Here is a 13,363-nt window from a genome sequence, read left to right on the forward strand (position 1 = left end):
CCTTTTACAAATAAATTCTACGTGAAATGCCAATTGTAAAAGAGATGAAGGGGGCAGAGTGGAGATGAATTTTATAAATTCAAATGTGAAACATTTATTATAAAGCCTATCAGTGAGAAAATGAGGCTTTTGATGAGCACCAATATTTGAAGAGGGGAGTATGGATAAGTAATATTGTTTTCAATTAGCCTCATAATCCAATTCACTTCAGTATTTTAGTTTGTTGCAGAATATTGAGAAAATGCTGATTCACATGCTGACACAGAGTTGCAAAAGGTAATTTTTTTTTAAACCAAATGGCCCCCAAATATCATGTTAATTTAGAATGTAAATTCCATCTCCTGCTTTGTTGATCATTGTATCTCCAGCACCATGCTTGGCACAGAGAATACATTCAAGATATACGTGATGAGTGAATGAATGAATGAATGAATCAATCAATCAATTAGTGAGTATCTAATGGATTTCAGAGGCGTAGAAGTGGAGGAGGACTTGTCATCTCCAAGTTTTCTCACTGATTCTACCAATAGTTAACAAGCCTCTGCTACAATAGGTCAGGTGCTGTTCTAAGTTGATGGGGATGAAGCATTAAGAGGGAAAATAAAGTTCTCATGGAATAGGTGCATGCCAATGTGCAAAGGATGGGAAGGCAGGAGATAGGCAGTAAACCGACAAGGAACTCACTTCAACACTGGCTGTCCCATTTAAGGATCCTTATGTAAGCATCCCATGTAAGGATGCTTACATAACCCGCCTGGGTTTCGGCATCCTTGTGGGTAACAGTGCTATCAGTACGTACCCAGCACTGCCCCTGTGAAGAATAAAGTGAAACGCACATAGGTGCTTTCCTCCTCATCTCCATCTCTACATTGCGGAACAAACAAAGATGCGTGTCTCATTCTGGGCTTATTTATTTAATTACACATTGGGTATTCTGGGATTTGTACACTCATATCATTAAAGCAGTTTCAGCCAGAGAACATATATTTGGAGAGGTATTAATATGCACTGGGCATACACAATTACAAGACTAGATACGAGGTGACCAGAATCTGGAGAAGGGGGAGGTACATTAAAGAAAGTGCCAGTTATGTTGCAAGATAGGAGGTTCAGGAGCACGTTAAAGCATTTGCTATCAGACCCTCAACAGTGGGAGGGGTCGGTGATGTCTTTTGAGCAGAAGGTGGGCATGCCTGTTTTTTATATTTAAAATTTCCCTGTGGAATCAGTGTAGAGTGTGAATTGGGAAGAACTGAGGCTGACCAAAGGAACCAATTAGGAAAACCGCTTTTTTTATTATTTTGTTTGTTTTTGTTTTAGTCTAGGTTAAGGAGAATAATAGGATGCACTGGGACAGCGGCAGTGGAAAATCGAGAGACTTCGTAGTCGGGAGATGGGAGAGCTAAGAATGATATAATGTGGGACTCGATTGACTAGTCAGAGAAGCAAAGGGAGGTGTGAAGGGCAGATGTTAGGGTTTCGAGGTTATGTAAATGGAAGGGAGATGCTTCTGTTAACAAAAAGCAAGTCTACAGAGGAAGAGCAGGATGTGCAGACATTTTGTTTGGGGGGATATTGAAACAGCAAGGATAGGACCTTCATACTGAGACATGCAGGGAGCGGTTTGAGGTGCATGATCATTCCTCATGCAGTGGTTTCCAACCACTGCTGCAAAACCTTCACCCATGTGCAAAGAGTATCGTAGTAAACAGGTCATTCAGGGTGATGGCAATTGGGATACAAGAGTTAAGAGACCTAACAAAGCACAAAATGATGATGCCAAGGGAGACCTTATGTTTATGGAGCATGTAAGAATTCTTCCACAGACCTATCTAAGAAGGTCCAGCCAGGGAAACATGTAGTTTTTCTCTTACATGCCACTGTGCCTGAAAGAGTGTCAAATTATTCCATCAGAAACCAGGTAAAGGTGATGCTCTTCTTTTAACAGTGGGCATAGTAAATCATCCTCTGGAGAGTACTGTTTTGGTTTAGAAAAATGGCTTGATGCAAACTTGGGTGAGACGGTGATCCCCTCAGGGGCACGTGGTCAACTGATGTCAACATTTCAAGGAGAAGGAAACTTGGGACAAAGGAATGGGGATAAGACTTTGCTCTTGGGCTCTCAGTGGGAAGGGAAAGAGGTAATACAAACATGGCTGAGAGAGTCTGAAATCGAGAGAGTCTGAAATCAAGAGAGTCTAATCGTAGTTGATGGTGGTAGAATAGGCAAATGTCATTTGCAAGGATGTGATACATGCAGATCCTTCTCGAGTCATGTTTCTAAGATGAATATCATTTCTCCTCTCCTCTTTCTTCCTTATGCATGTACAGTTTTCATGTCTACTAAACTCAGACGTGCCTTTTGCGAGTGGATGTATTGTGGAATATGACAAGGGGCTGAGCTTCACTGTGGGTTCTTGGAATGGAGCTCAGAGACAGGGAATATAAAAACCTGAGCTCACAGGTCAGATGAGGCTGTAAGAGTGTGAGTTTCCCATAAGGCAGAATTGCAATTTGGGTACCAAGACTTGGAATTTCAGAGCCTGTGTATCTGTCGAGGGGAGATCTTGAGAACCAGGAAGGTCTTCCACCCTGTATCCAGTCCATATGCAACGTGACCTTCTAATTTTTGCAGACTAACCTAGTTTTGCTTTGAATCCTTACATCCTTCCTAGGTCACCACCAAAAATCACCAGCCTTTGAAGGTGTGCCAGTGTTGCCGGGGACCAAGGATCTCTGTGCAGCTCTTGCCCGCATGCCAGGATAGGACCTTGGGCCAGTTAAGGTCAAAAGGGATTATTCCAGGACTTGAGATGTTAGAGGCAAAGTCATTTCTAGTCGGAGAGGCTTGAGGGTGACTCCTGTTACATAAAGATAAATATTTCTGAGCATTTGTGGGGTCAAAGAACTCTGCAGCCAAGTTTATTACAGAGGAAAAATAGAATCTTCTGCAGGCTTCGTTTGCCTTCAGATTTGCTCGAAGTTCCATCCAGAAAGCCGCAACACAGAGAGTGGGTGGGCGTGTGGAGGCTTCCCAAAGTAGACCTCTCCACCCACTTGTTCATTAGGAGAAACCACCACTTAGCTGTTTTTGTCTCTACCGCCTACTGTCCCTTGTCCCACGCTCTCACATTCTGTCCTGTGCATTGGAAACAGACTCCCACCCTCTCAAGTGTCAAACTTTGCACTCTCCCTCAGCATCACCTCCTGGAACCAATCGTTTTAGGAAAGCTCCTGTGAGCACTTAAGGTATTTGCTTGCTCTGGGTCTTTCTCAGTTGGGGGCTCTGTCTGGTGTGTCTTGGGTCTCTCCTGACCCAATGTCAGTTGGCTGCTCCGATAGAACACTGTCTCTACAACTTGTCACTTTTGCCTGGGGTAGCGCTAGGGAGGTATTGGCAAATGAGGATGGACGCAGGGCTGTTTCCTTGGAAGAGATTCAGGTAGCCTGTGGGTGGTGTGTGACTTACTCCTCCTGTAAGTAAGTAGGGACTAGAAAGCTAGGAAATTCTCATGTTATAAAATTAGGTAGCTGGTGTTAGGGATAGATTCCTGGAAGAGGAAATCTTGCAGCTGGATAGACAAAGAATAATGCTTCAGAGAAGTGCTTGCTAGGTTTAGATATTGCAAACAATGATGAATAAGATGATGATGATGATGATAATGATGATGGTAATGATGATTTGTAAGCAGCGTTTCTACTGCTACTGGTATAGCATGGTGATGGAAAGAATACTTCCTGCTTTTTTAATTCAACAGAGCTTATTGAAAACACTGCTCCCATCCTTTATTAGCAGGACAGGGGGTATAGTTCTTGCAGCTTCAGTTTCTTCTTCTGTAAATTGGGGCTATAAAACCTACCTTACAGGGTTTTGTGAGGAGATAGATAAATAGATAGACAGATATCGATACATAGATATATCACACTGGCCAGAAGCAGTCTCTTTACACGTGTTAACCCTAGTCAGTCTCCAAAAAGCAGTAAAAGACCTGACATTTTGTGAGATCCAGCTGGTGAAGAATTTAGTTGACAAGGACTAATGTGAAAGGTTGTGTTCATTTGATTCATTAGCAAGGTTAAATAAAATGTGTGTGCTTAGATGACCAGGGCAGAAAGGCGATGTCTACAGATTTTCGTATTAATGCCATGTCATATGAAAAAATTCTCAAAAAAAAAATTGCATTTGGAGTTAGTTGTCCCATGAATGTATTGATTTTGTTTATCTTGTTTGTGTAATTTTTAGCAAAAAAAAAAAGAGGAATCTCTCTTTCAGCAACTTGTCGGGGACTGAGCACAAAAGTAATTCATAATCACAGTCGCCTAATATGTATTGAGTGGTCACTAGCAGGCGTCAGTCTCAGGACTTACATGTATTGTGTTCATTTATCTTTTAACAACTTATTTAGGAAGGCAAAATTAGCATCATTCCCTCTTTGAATGAAACTGAGGTTTTAAAGGATTATAACTCCATAGACATTTCATAACAGCCATAGAAGTATGAGGCAGAACCAGAACTTCACACCCAAGCAGTGACACTCCAAAAGACGGTATACCCACTCTATAGTATACTGCGTGCCCTCATGGGAGCCAGAAGGAGCTCCCAAGTCCTCCATCAGAGCCATCATTTCAGGTGGCCTTGAATGAGCAGACTGTAACCACAGTGTCATTGAGGAAAGTGTATCCAACAAATTCAATCCATCTGACCTTTATTAAGCCTCTCCTACGTGAAAGGCGTGCTGCTCCATGGTGCAGGGGACTCAGAAATGAGAAGGGTGTTTGGTTGGTTGTGCTGCAAGGAGCTGGTGGGGGTGAAGAGGTTAGTTATTCCGACCTAACGAGTGTCACAGTTGATCATGTTCAAGCATCCCCACAATAGTTAACGTGTACTGTTGATTCTTGGGGTGCTAGTGCCTGGGCTAAGAAGCACTTTACATTCATTATCTCAGTGGTTCCCAAATGCAGATCCACGAATTCATCTGATTCCATAATGACATTTTCAACAGACTGCAGCTAAATGAGAAAATTAAGGGCAATTTAGTGAAAATTTTAATAGACCTAAATTTAATCAATTTGAAGGGCTGTCCTTTATTTTGAGATTATGTCCTTCTTACTTTTTGGTACAAAATGCCCTTTCCCTTATGAGATGATGATGAGAGCAGATGGTGTGTATGAGTTTGTATGTGTGTGTGAGTTCATGTGTGTGTGTGTGTGTGTGTGTGTGTGTGTGTGAGAGAATATACTAACTTGGTCAAAAAAAAATTTAAGTCGTTAATTTCATGCAACTTGTCCATTGTTTTTAAACTTTTACTGTGATAAAAACTATTATGTGAATTAGGGAGAAAAAAAAAATCTAAGAATCATTACAGTTCTGTGAGGGAGGTATTATTAGCCCCCTTTTACAGATAAAGAAGTGAGCCTCAGAGTGGTTAATTTACACACCCTCATGGACAGATCCTGCAAGTGGCAAATCTTGGATATAAACCCAGGTTGTGTGTTTCTGGGAGCTGGGATACTAACACCACCATGGGCATCAATCATGGTGTTTCTGCAGCAATGAGCTCCCTAGCCTTCCTCTGGCCAGGGAGGGGGCAGACCAGGAAGCCATTTTCAGAGTCCTGGGACTCTTTGGCCTTCGTTTGGGTTGCAGGCTGAAATCCAGGACAGCTTTGGGAGATGCATGATGTTGGAGAGGCAGATGAAGAAGCTCTGATGACTGGTACACGGCAGACCAACACAGTGGGGAAAGCTTGTCCATTGCTGCAGGCTTGCCCTCTGTGGGACCATAGCTAGCAGCCAGTGAGGCGACTACAGTGGGAGGGGTGGGAATAAAGGGAGAGACGAGACGTATCTTCTGTGCCTCCTGAACCCCTTCCTCATTGGGCCTGCAGGGAAGAGGTGTTTAAGCAGGAACAGAAAACAAGAAACTCATTCTCTAAGTCATAAAGATCTCCCTGAACTATATGCTAGGCCTGGTACAAAGACAAACCACCCCACCTAGGAAGTGGGGGGATTGAGAATCAGACATTCCAGAGATTTCAAACCAATTCTGTCCCTTATTTTCTACGGAAACATTCTCAGGTTTCCTGCCTGTGGGTCTGTTTCTCAGCAGCCTTGGCACCAGAGGCAGTGCTGGGGCTGGTGCTTTGTTTTCATTTCTGCTCAGGGAAGCTGAAAACCTTGTCTCTAAGAAGTGAAGTTGTAAACAGAAATGAGGTTCTTAGTTTCTGGAATTCTGTACAGCTACCAAGGTATGTGTGCTTCCCGTTTTTGTTGTGGCTGTAAGTATCTAGAATATTCCAACTTGGTAGCGTGTTTAAGCAGGTTTTTATGGACTAGCCAGGAACATTTACCACCATTTAGAAAAGTACTCCTTAGGAACACGTAACCCGAGTTCTTCATAGTGAGAACAAAGATAATAGCAGTAGTGGCAGTAATTGTAGCAGAAGAATATTTTTTAATTTTATTATAAAAGTCATGCACAAATCCATTCTTGTGACAATTCAAACACACATCTTTATAGAGTAAAAATTGAAAGTCCCCCCACCTCCCTTTTCTGCCTCATTACTCTAGATGTAAGCAAATTTACCACTTGAGTTGTATCTTTTCAGATCCTTTTCTATGCATTTCACATGTGTGTATGTATGTGTATTTGTATTCAGACATCCACACATGCCTGTGTGTAGGTCTGTATGTGCGTGTGCACACACACACGTGCATAAAGAGATTGTGAGGTTTTTGTTGTTCTCTGGTTAGCTTGGTTTGGTTTTCACATACAAAATTGATTATCCATGCCCTGCAACTTCTTAAAGATCGTTCATAGAGATCTTTCCAAGGAAAGACACCTAGAGGTACCTTGTTCTTTCTAACAGTTGCATGGTAGGTATGCCGTCATACTGTGTTGTACTATTTTTCTGTTGCTTCTGCTTATTTGCTTTTACAAGCAATGCTGGAAAAAAATTATCCCAGTACATGTATCTCTGTGCCCATCTCAGGTATTTCTTGCAGGATGGATATCTAGAATGTGAATAATGCGGTGGAAAGATAAGCATATTTAAAATGTTGAGAGTAAGTGCCAAACTGTTGTCTCCAGAACTGTACCAATTTTAACTCTCACCATCTGTGTTTGAGACTACCCATTTCTCCACAGAGACATAGATCCTAGGTAGTACTGGTAGGCATTTTATTTTTAATTAGTTGATTTTATTTCTTAATTGATGTCCATCTTGCGGACAAAGGATCGTAGTTAACTTTTCTAAACAACCAGTATAATTTTGAAAAGAGCTTGGGTGGTAGGAGCTAGTTAAGAACTGAGCATCCTTGTACTGGTGTTTCTGTTCTTTTAAACTTGAATTCACTGATACCACACACCCAGGCTGGAAAGCTAGTGGAGTTTGAGGGTCCTTGACTCAGAAGTGGACTCTGATCTCCAGCCTCAATCCCGTGATTACTTGCAAAGCAATTGTCTCTAAATAGTTGAAATCCATTCTGCCTCAGACACAGCCCTTTACTCTGAAACAAGAATGCCGTGCTCATTATCTGAGCACTGCTGAATCCTCCACCTTCCAACTCCGTGTGCCATGGAGTGGGGGGACCTTTGCCAAAAGAACTGTCTGAGAAATAGGGCTTCTCCAGGGTATCCCGGAGGGACCATCAGGGACTGAGACCTCATTCCAGGGGCCAAGAAGCCAGCTTAATATAGAGAGCTAAAAAAATAAATAAAACTCAGAATCCATGGATTCCTTGAGCAGAAAGAGATAGCTAGAGGTCATTTGCTCCAAATTCTGTTGTATTAATTCATTCATCTCTCCATCTACCTATCTACCCATCCATCCATCCACCCATCCACTAATGCAGTATTTTCTGAGTACCTACAATATGTCAGACACTGTATTAGACCCTGCACTTCAAATGGACAACACAGCAGATGGGAATCTTGCCCATTTTTAGTCATCGGTAGGAACAAACTTGCCCACCACCACTCTTGGTAGACTGAGCCATGAGAGCTCCAGAATTAATATATTAGGCAAATCTGGGGCTTGGCAATCGGAGTGGAAGGGGTGAGGATTCAAGGAGGCTTTTCGTTTTTTTTTAACCTTTTATCTTATATTGGAGTATAGTTGATTAACAATGTTGTGTTAGTTTCAGGTGTACAGCAAAGTGATTCCATTGTACATATACATGTATCTATTATTTTTCAAATTATTTTCCCATTTGTTACATAATTTTGAGCAGAGTTTCCTGTGCTATATGGTAGGTCCTTGTTGGTTATCCATTTTAAATATAGTAGTGTGTGCATGTCAAGCTGAAGACTGCATTTGCAGAGCAAGTGCACATTTATACAGTGTTTACTGCGACCTGCCCACCCCTCTTTATCTTTGGTGTCCCGGCTTCCCTGATCCTGTTCTATCTTTTATTTTTGCACAGCACTCATCAGCATCTATATTCTGTACAATTGACTTATTTCTTATCTTTGTTCTTTGTCTAATGACAGCCCCACCAGAAAGTAAATGGTACGGTGTCAGGAATCTTCGCCTTCTCCCACTGAAACAGCCTTAGGGACCAGACCAGTGCCTGAGTGTAACCAACACTCACTAAGTATCATTCAAATGTTTGAACAAGTAGGTGACTCAATGTGCTTGTGATAGAGATCATAACTAACAAAGTTTCCTACAGAGACTTTCATTCTCACTTTCCTGAAGATTCAGAATATGTCATCGCCCGTATCAGAATTTGGAAGTGAGAATAAAATACTTCTCAGCCACTTCTGGACATCGTCATGGAGCTAACCCTGGAAGGGATAATTGCATTTAAGATCAAGGAGTCCTTCCTTCTGTCTAACTGGGGTTTTTCTTGCTCTGAGGCACAGCAACTCCCATAGAAGATCTTCCTTTAGCTAAATGCCTGCCTTTTTGACAGCCTTAGGAAGTTAGAATAAGGGATTATGGAAGAGAGAAAAGGAAGAAAAACAATTTCCTTGATTATTTTGAAGAGTTGGCAAATTTGAGTGAAGGGAAAAGTTACAAACGCTGTTGTGTGGGTCACATTAAAACTGGAACAGTTGCCTTCTGCCCGAGGAAGTTTCATCTGAAGATGGCATTGTTCATTGCTGGTTTTCCGGCACTCTCTCTGCTTTCTGCAGGGTAAACATTCAATGAAGGGTTCTTATAGCGGAAAGGCAGGACAGTAGCCCTTGAATGTGCACGCAGTATATACGCTCAAGTGGTACTGAGTGCCCAGGGACCCTTTGTAGGAAGAGAGAAGGGTATTTTCTTTCCCCCACGTCTCCCATTTATTGATGTAGAAGAATCGTTTGGGAGCTAGTAGCATTGATGTGGCTCTTTCCCAGTCTCTGTTGAGATAGCATTCAAATTCAGCATCCCCAGACACTGCTTAAAAGGCTAGCAGAGGTTTTTTCACTGAGCCATAGTTGCAGCTAGGGCATTACTATTTGATTTGGGGTAATCTGACGCTGTGTTCCTGATTAACAGTCTGCTGATAATAGCCACTGCAAAATCTTTCCTGCCCCATCCTTTATGCCATGTTGATGGTCTGTGTACTTGTTTGTGTGTGTAATCACGTTTGCATGAATCGGTTTGCATGCACTTGTGCAGGGATGTTCTGGACTTGGTTGTCCAGAGAATGCAGCCTGGCCTCTAATCATTTTGAGATGCATTTGCACGGTCCAGATTCCACCATTTCCCTTTGCAGATTTCCAGTTTGCCTGACTGAGGAGACCTAAGTCTAAGGAGAAGCATGAGCCATTATTGTAAAGTGGGTCTGTGGGAATCCAATCACCACTGAGAGTTTTCAACTTTGGGGAGAAAACGGACCAGAAACCCAGTGCTGGCTCAGTACAGCCAAGAGCAGTTATTGGTTCCTTACATAATGTATTTGTTTTTCATTAAACCATTCAGATAAGGTCTTATTAAAGTGCCATGTATTATTTATCGTGTTTCTTATGAAAATGAGCTGAAGGGAAAATTCTGTTCTCTTCTTGGGGCATTTGCAGGCTTTTCCAATGCCAGTGAGGGGGGAAAAATGAAAGAAAGCAGGGTGAACCCCTGTCAGTACAGCAAATTGCTTGAGGCAACAGGAGAGGATGGGAAGGAGAGAGGAAGGATTGGAAGGGCAGAATCGTTGACTTTTATTCCGTATATGTTTTGTGGGCTGGTTTTCCCTTTGATTTTGTGAATTGCAAAATTAAAAAAAAATGAAATAAAAACAGGAAGACAGAAAAAAGAGAAAGAGTTTATTTGTAAATCAGACCTTGTCTGATGAATGTGAGACAACAGATAGCAGGGATTTTTCAAATAACCACTGACACCTCCCCACCCTCAGAAAAAGCAGTGTAAAATACCAGGCTCTTCTCCCCTAATCCTCCAGCCAACTTCTGCTCAGGGTTTAACATCCTACTGTGTCCCCTCTAAATTGTTGGGATGTGTGAGTCCCAGGGTGTTGGAGAAACTGGTTTTGCAAGGTGAAGAGTAGAAAGAAACAGCCTGGTTGGGACCTAGTGTTTGGCAGAGTGGAGACTTTTATATTATCGATGGTGTCTCAAGACAGAACAACAAAAAATGGAGCTGTGGCATAATTAATTTCCTTTTCTTCAGAAAGCATTTTGATTAGCCTGCAAAGGGAGTTGTGCCTTGTGAGCCGATGGCCTAGAAACTGTCATTTGGCTGAGTGTCCCCTCAAGCCTCACAGAAGTGTCACTGGGGATGCCCCCGGTGGCCAGTCCCCAGCTCTGTCCCAAATGCTCCTCCCCAAGGGTGCCCCTGTCACTCTGTCCTTCAGAGTGGTGCCCCCACCCCCCAGCCCTGCAAGGCTTCTTGCAGGGAACCCAACAATCAAAAAAGATGCTGTTCAGACAAGCCTCTTGCTCTGAAAAAGAAAATCCAATCACCGGGTCAAAATCTATATCACAAAATATGGCTACTATCCCTGATCACGGTTTTACTGCTGCCAAGAACGTGCTTTGCCTCCCCCCGCCCCCCCCACCCCCCGTAGGGACCAAGGACTCCTTAGAGTCTTAATATTTTCTTTTGATTTGCAGATCACATCCTATTTTATTGCATAAAGGCTAACGAAATCTACTAATGAATAATTATTACTTCATAAAATAAAGGGGAGGGGGGGAGACCCCTTTGCAAGAGTGGAATGCTGATGTGGCCAAGGAGGGCTGGCCAGGCAGGAAAAAAATTAAATAAATAAACCCTTGTCATTTGCCCGCTGCAGCCCACGGAGTCATCTCTTTTCAGACCCAGATTTCCCCACCCTGTGCGTTTATCATGTGAGAAGAGCGGGGATTCTAGGCAGGGAGAAGCCCCCTTGAACTCGCGCAGGGCTGGCGTGTTGGCCCAATAGGCTTGACTTCCACGCCAGCCCCAGCCAGAGCGGTTTCTCCCGTTCAGGCTCGGGGCTGGGTGGTGCGCTCCCCGCCGCCTGCCCAGCCAGGGCGAGGTGCTGAGCGAAAGCTGCGCTCCGAACGCCTGGAGGTGCGTCGCCGCCTCTCCGCCCTGCCTCAGGCGCGGGCAGCCCCAGCTCCCCCTGCCCCCAGCCCCTAGCGTCGTCTCAGCACTCCTACGAGGGGGAATCCCACTTCCGTGTTTATTTGCCAGCCGAGTCGGGCAAACACACCGCCGCCACCCCGAATCTAAGACTCTGGGTCCCAGCTGGGCAATCGCGTGAATTGTCCAGCTCGCCTGGGTGCTGGCGATGTGAGGCGCTCTCTGGCTTCCTCACCCGCCCCGCGGAGATTTTTAGCAGACACAATTTGAATTTTGGTGAGTCGTTTGAAAAAAAAAAAAAAAGCAAAGGGGAGGGGGAAAAAAAAAAAAACCCTGCCCCTGGACCCATTTGACAAATGAGGCGGCAGCAGCAGTAGCAGCAGCGGAGTGAGCCTCAGTGTGAGTCTAAACCTCTCTCCTTTCTCCCCCTCCCTCTCTCTAGCCTTTAGCTTTATCCTCCCCGCCCCCTCCGCCCCCACTGCTCAGCATCTACAGGAGGGCATCGGCCCCCCTGTACCTTTCATAGAAGTTGCCTTTGCTTGTTTTGTCATCTTCACGAGGGAGGGGGGCAGGGGACACCCTCCACTTTGAGGGGCCTCAGAAAGCAGAACCAACAAACCAGAAAAAAACGATACAGCCACGAAGGGAACAAAATAGTTTCCCGGCCCTCTCAAGTGTCTTAGCTGGAGGCAGATGAACGCCGGGATCTAGCACACCCAAAGGGAAGGAAAGCGAGGGAGGAGGGACGGACGCGCGGGGTGCGGCGAGGGGGAGGGAGAGAGAGAAAGAGAGCGAGAGAAAGAGAGAGAGAGAGAGAGAGAGAGAGAGAGAGAGAGAGAGGGAGAGAGAGGGAGAGAGAGAGAGAAAGGGAGACAGCCACCGGGTTGGGTTTTGACTTAGATAATCAGCAAAATTAAAAAAAAAAAATTGTAGCGACCAGGCAAAGAGCGGCGTGATTGCATGCGAGCGTCCCCACTCGTGCTCGGCGGGCGCCAGAGAGACACGATGCAGCATCCTCTGACGGGGGCCACCTGCGTGGCGCTCCCCAACGTGGGCATGTGTCCCCAGCTCTCGTGTGCCTTGACTTTTATGTACTTACAGCAGGTAAGGCGCGCATCTTCCCTCGGTGGCTGCTTCCCGGGTCTCGGCGGACTGGTACCCGCGTCGCGGGGATGCGCTTTGGTACCTTGGATGGGTTTGGGGAGGAGGATCCTGCGTTTGGACGGGAGGGGTGGATCGGAGACCCTAGTCCTCCGTGGAGCCCGGGCACTCTGCGCCCAGCTGTTTTTGCAGCTCTCTGGATACTTTGAACGCCTGATTCTGAGCCTGGGTACCGGGAGTTTAAAATTGCAAACTGCATTTTCCTTACTCGAATCTTTCCCGTGTCAGTGCGTCCGGTGACGATCCCAGTCTAAGACCTCTTTGATGCTAAGAGTTTGGATCTTTGTGGAGGCATTTGGGTGCCTGGCGTTTTAATTCAGCTGCTTTAATAAGGAGTGCAAAAACATATATGTGTGTGTGTATGTGCTGAGTATTTTTGTTTTCTTAAGTTTGTCTGGGTTGTGCTATATTCCGTCAGCTTGGGATCTGAGCCTTTGGGTTTCTGGAGGGTGTCAGCCCCAGAATCTGCCTGTAAACTCACTGGAAATGCTGTGATGAAGGCGAGGGGTTTAGGATGTGTCTTTGTTGGCATGTATAAAGGTTTTTTTTTTTTTTTTCCTCCTCTACGCTCCCTTAACGGTCTTGTTGAGGGATTCTGCGTTTTATTTTCCATTCTGTGTATATTTCAGAATCTCGCATTGTGTTTCTCTCTTTCTCTGGGTGTTTCCCTCGGACCTTCTGTCTCTTTTTCTTTC

At 44.5% G+C, this 13,363-nt stretch overlaps 1 protein-coding gene across 12 annotated transcripts in view; it reads left to right on the plus strand.

Moving 5' to 3' along the window:
* RBFOX1 (RNA binding fox-1 homolog 1) overlaps positions 1 to 13,363 on the plus strand; it is a gene marked incomplete at both ends in the record, with an annotated part of 1,077,914 nt that overhangs the window by 689,929 nt on the left and 374,622 nt on the right. For 5 of the 12 annotated variants that reach the window (XM_079944058.1, XM_079944055.1, XM_079944054.1 and 2 more), the window contains one exon: positions 12,375 to 12,611. The exons of the other annotated variants lie outside the window; for them this stretch is intronic. In XM_079944058.1, the coding sequence (XP_079800184.1) occupies positions 12,468 to 12,611 (144 nt within the window). Of the gene's footprint in view, positions 1 to 12,374; positions 12,612 to 13,363 lie in introns of those variants that run through there. 12 annotated transcript variants of the gene reach the window in all.

The sequence above is a fragment of the Stenella coeruleoalba genome (assembly GCF_951394435.1).
Source record: "Stenella coeruleoalba genome assembly, chromosome: 15".
Classification (NCBI taxonomy): Eukaryota; Metazoa; Chordata; class Mammalia; order Artiodactyla; family Delphinidae; genus Stenella; species Stenella coeruleoalba.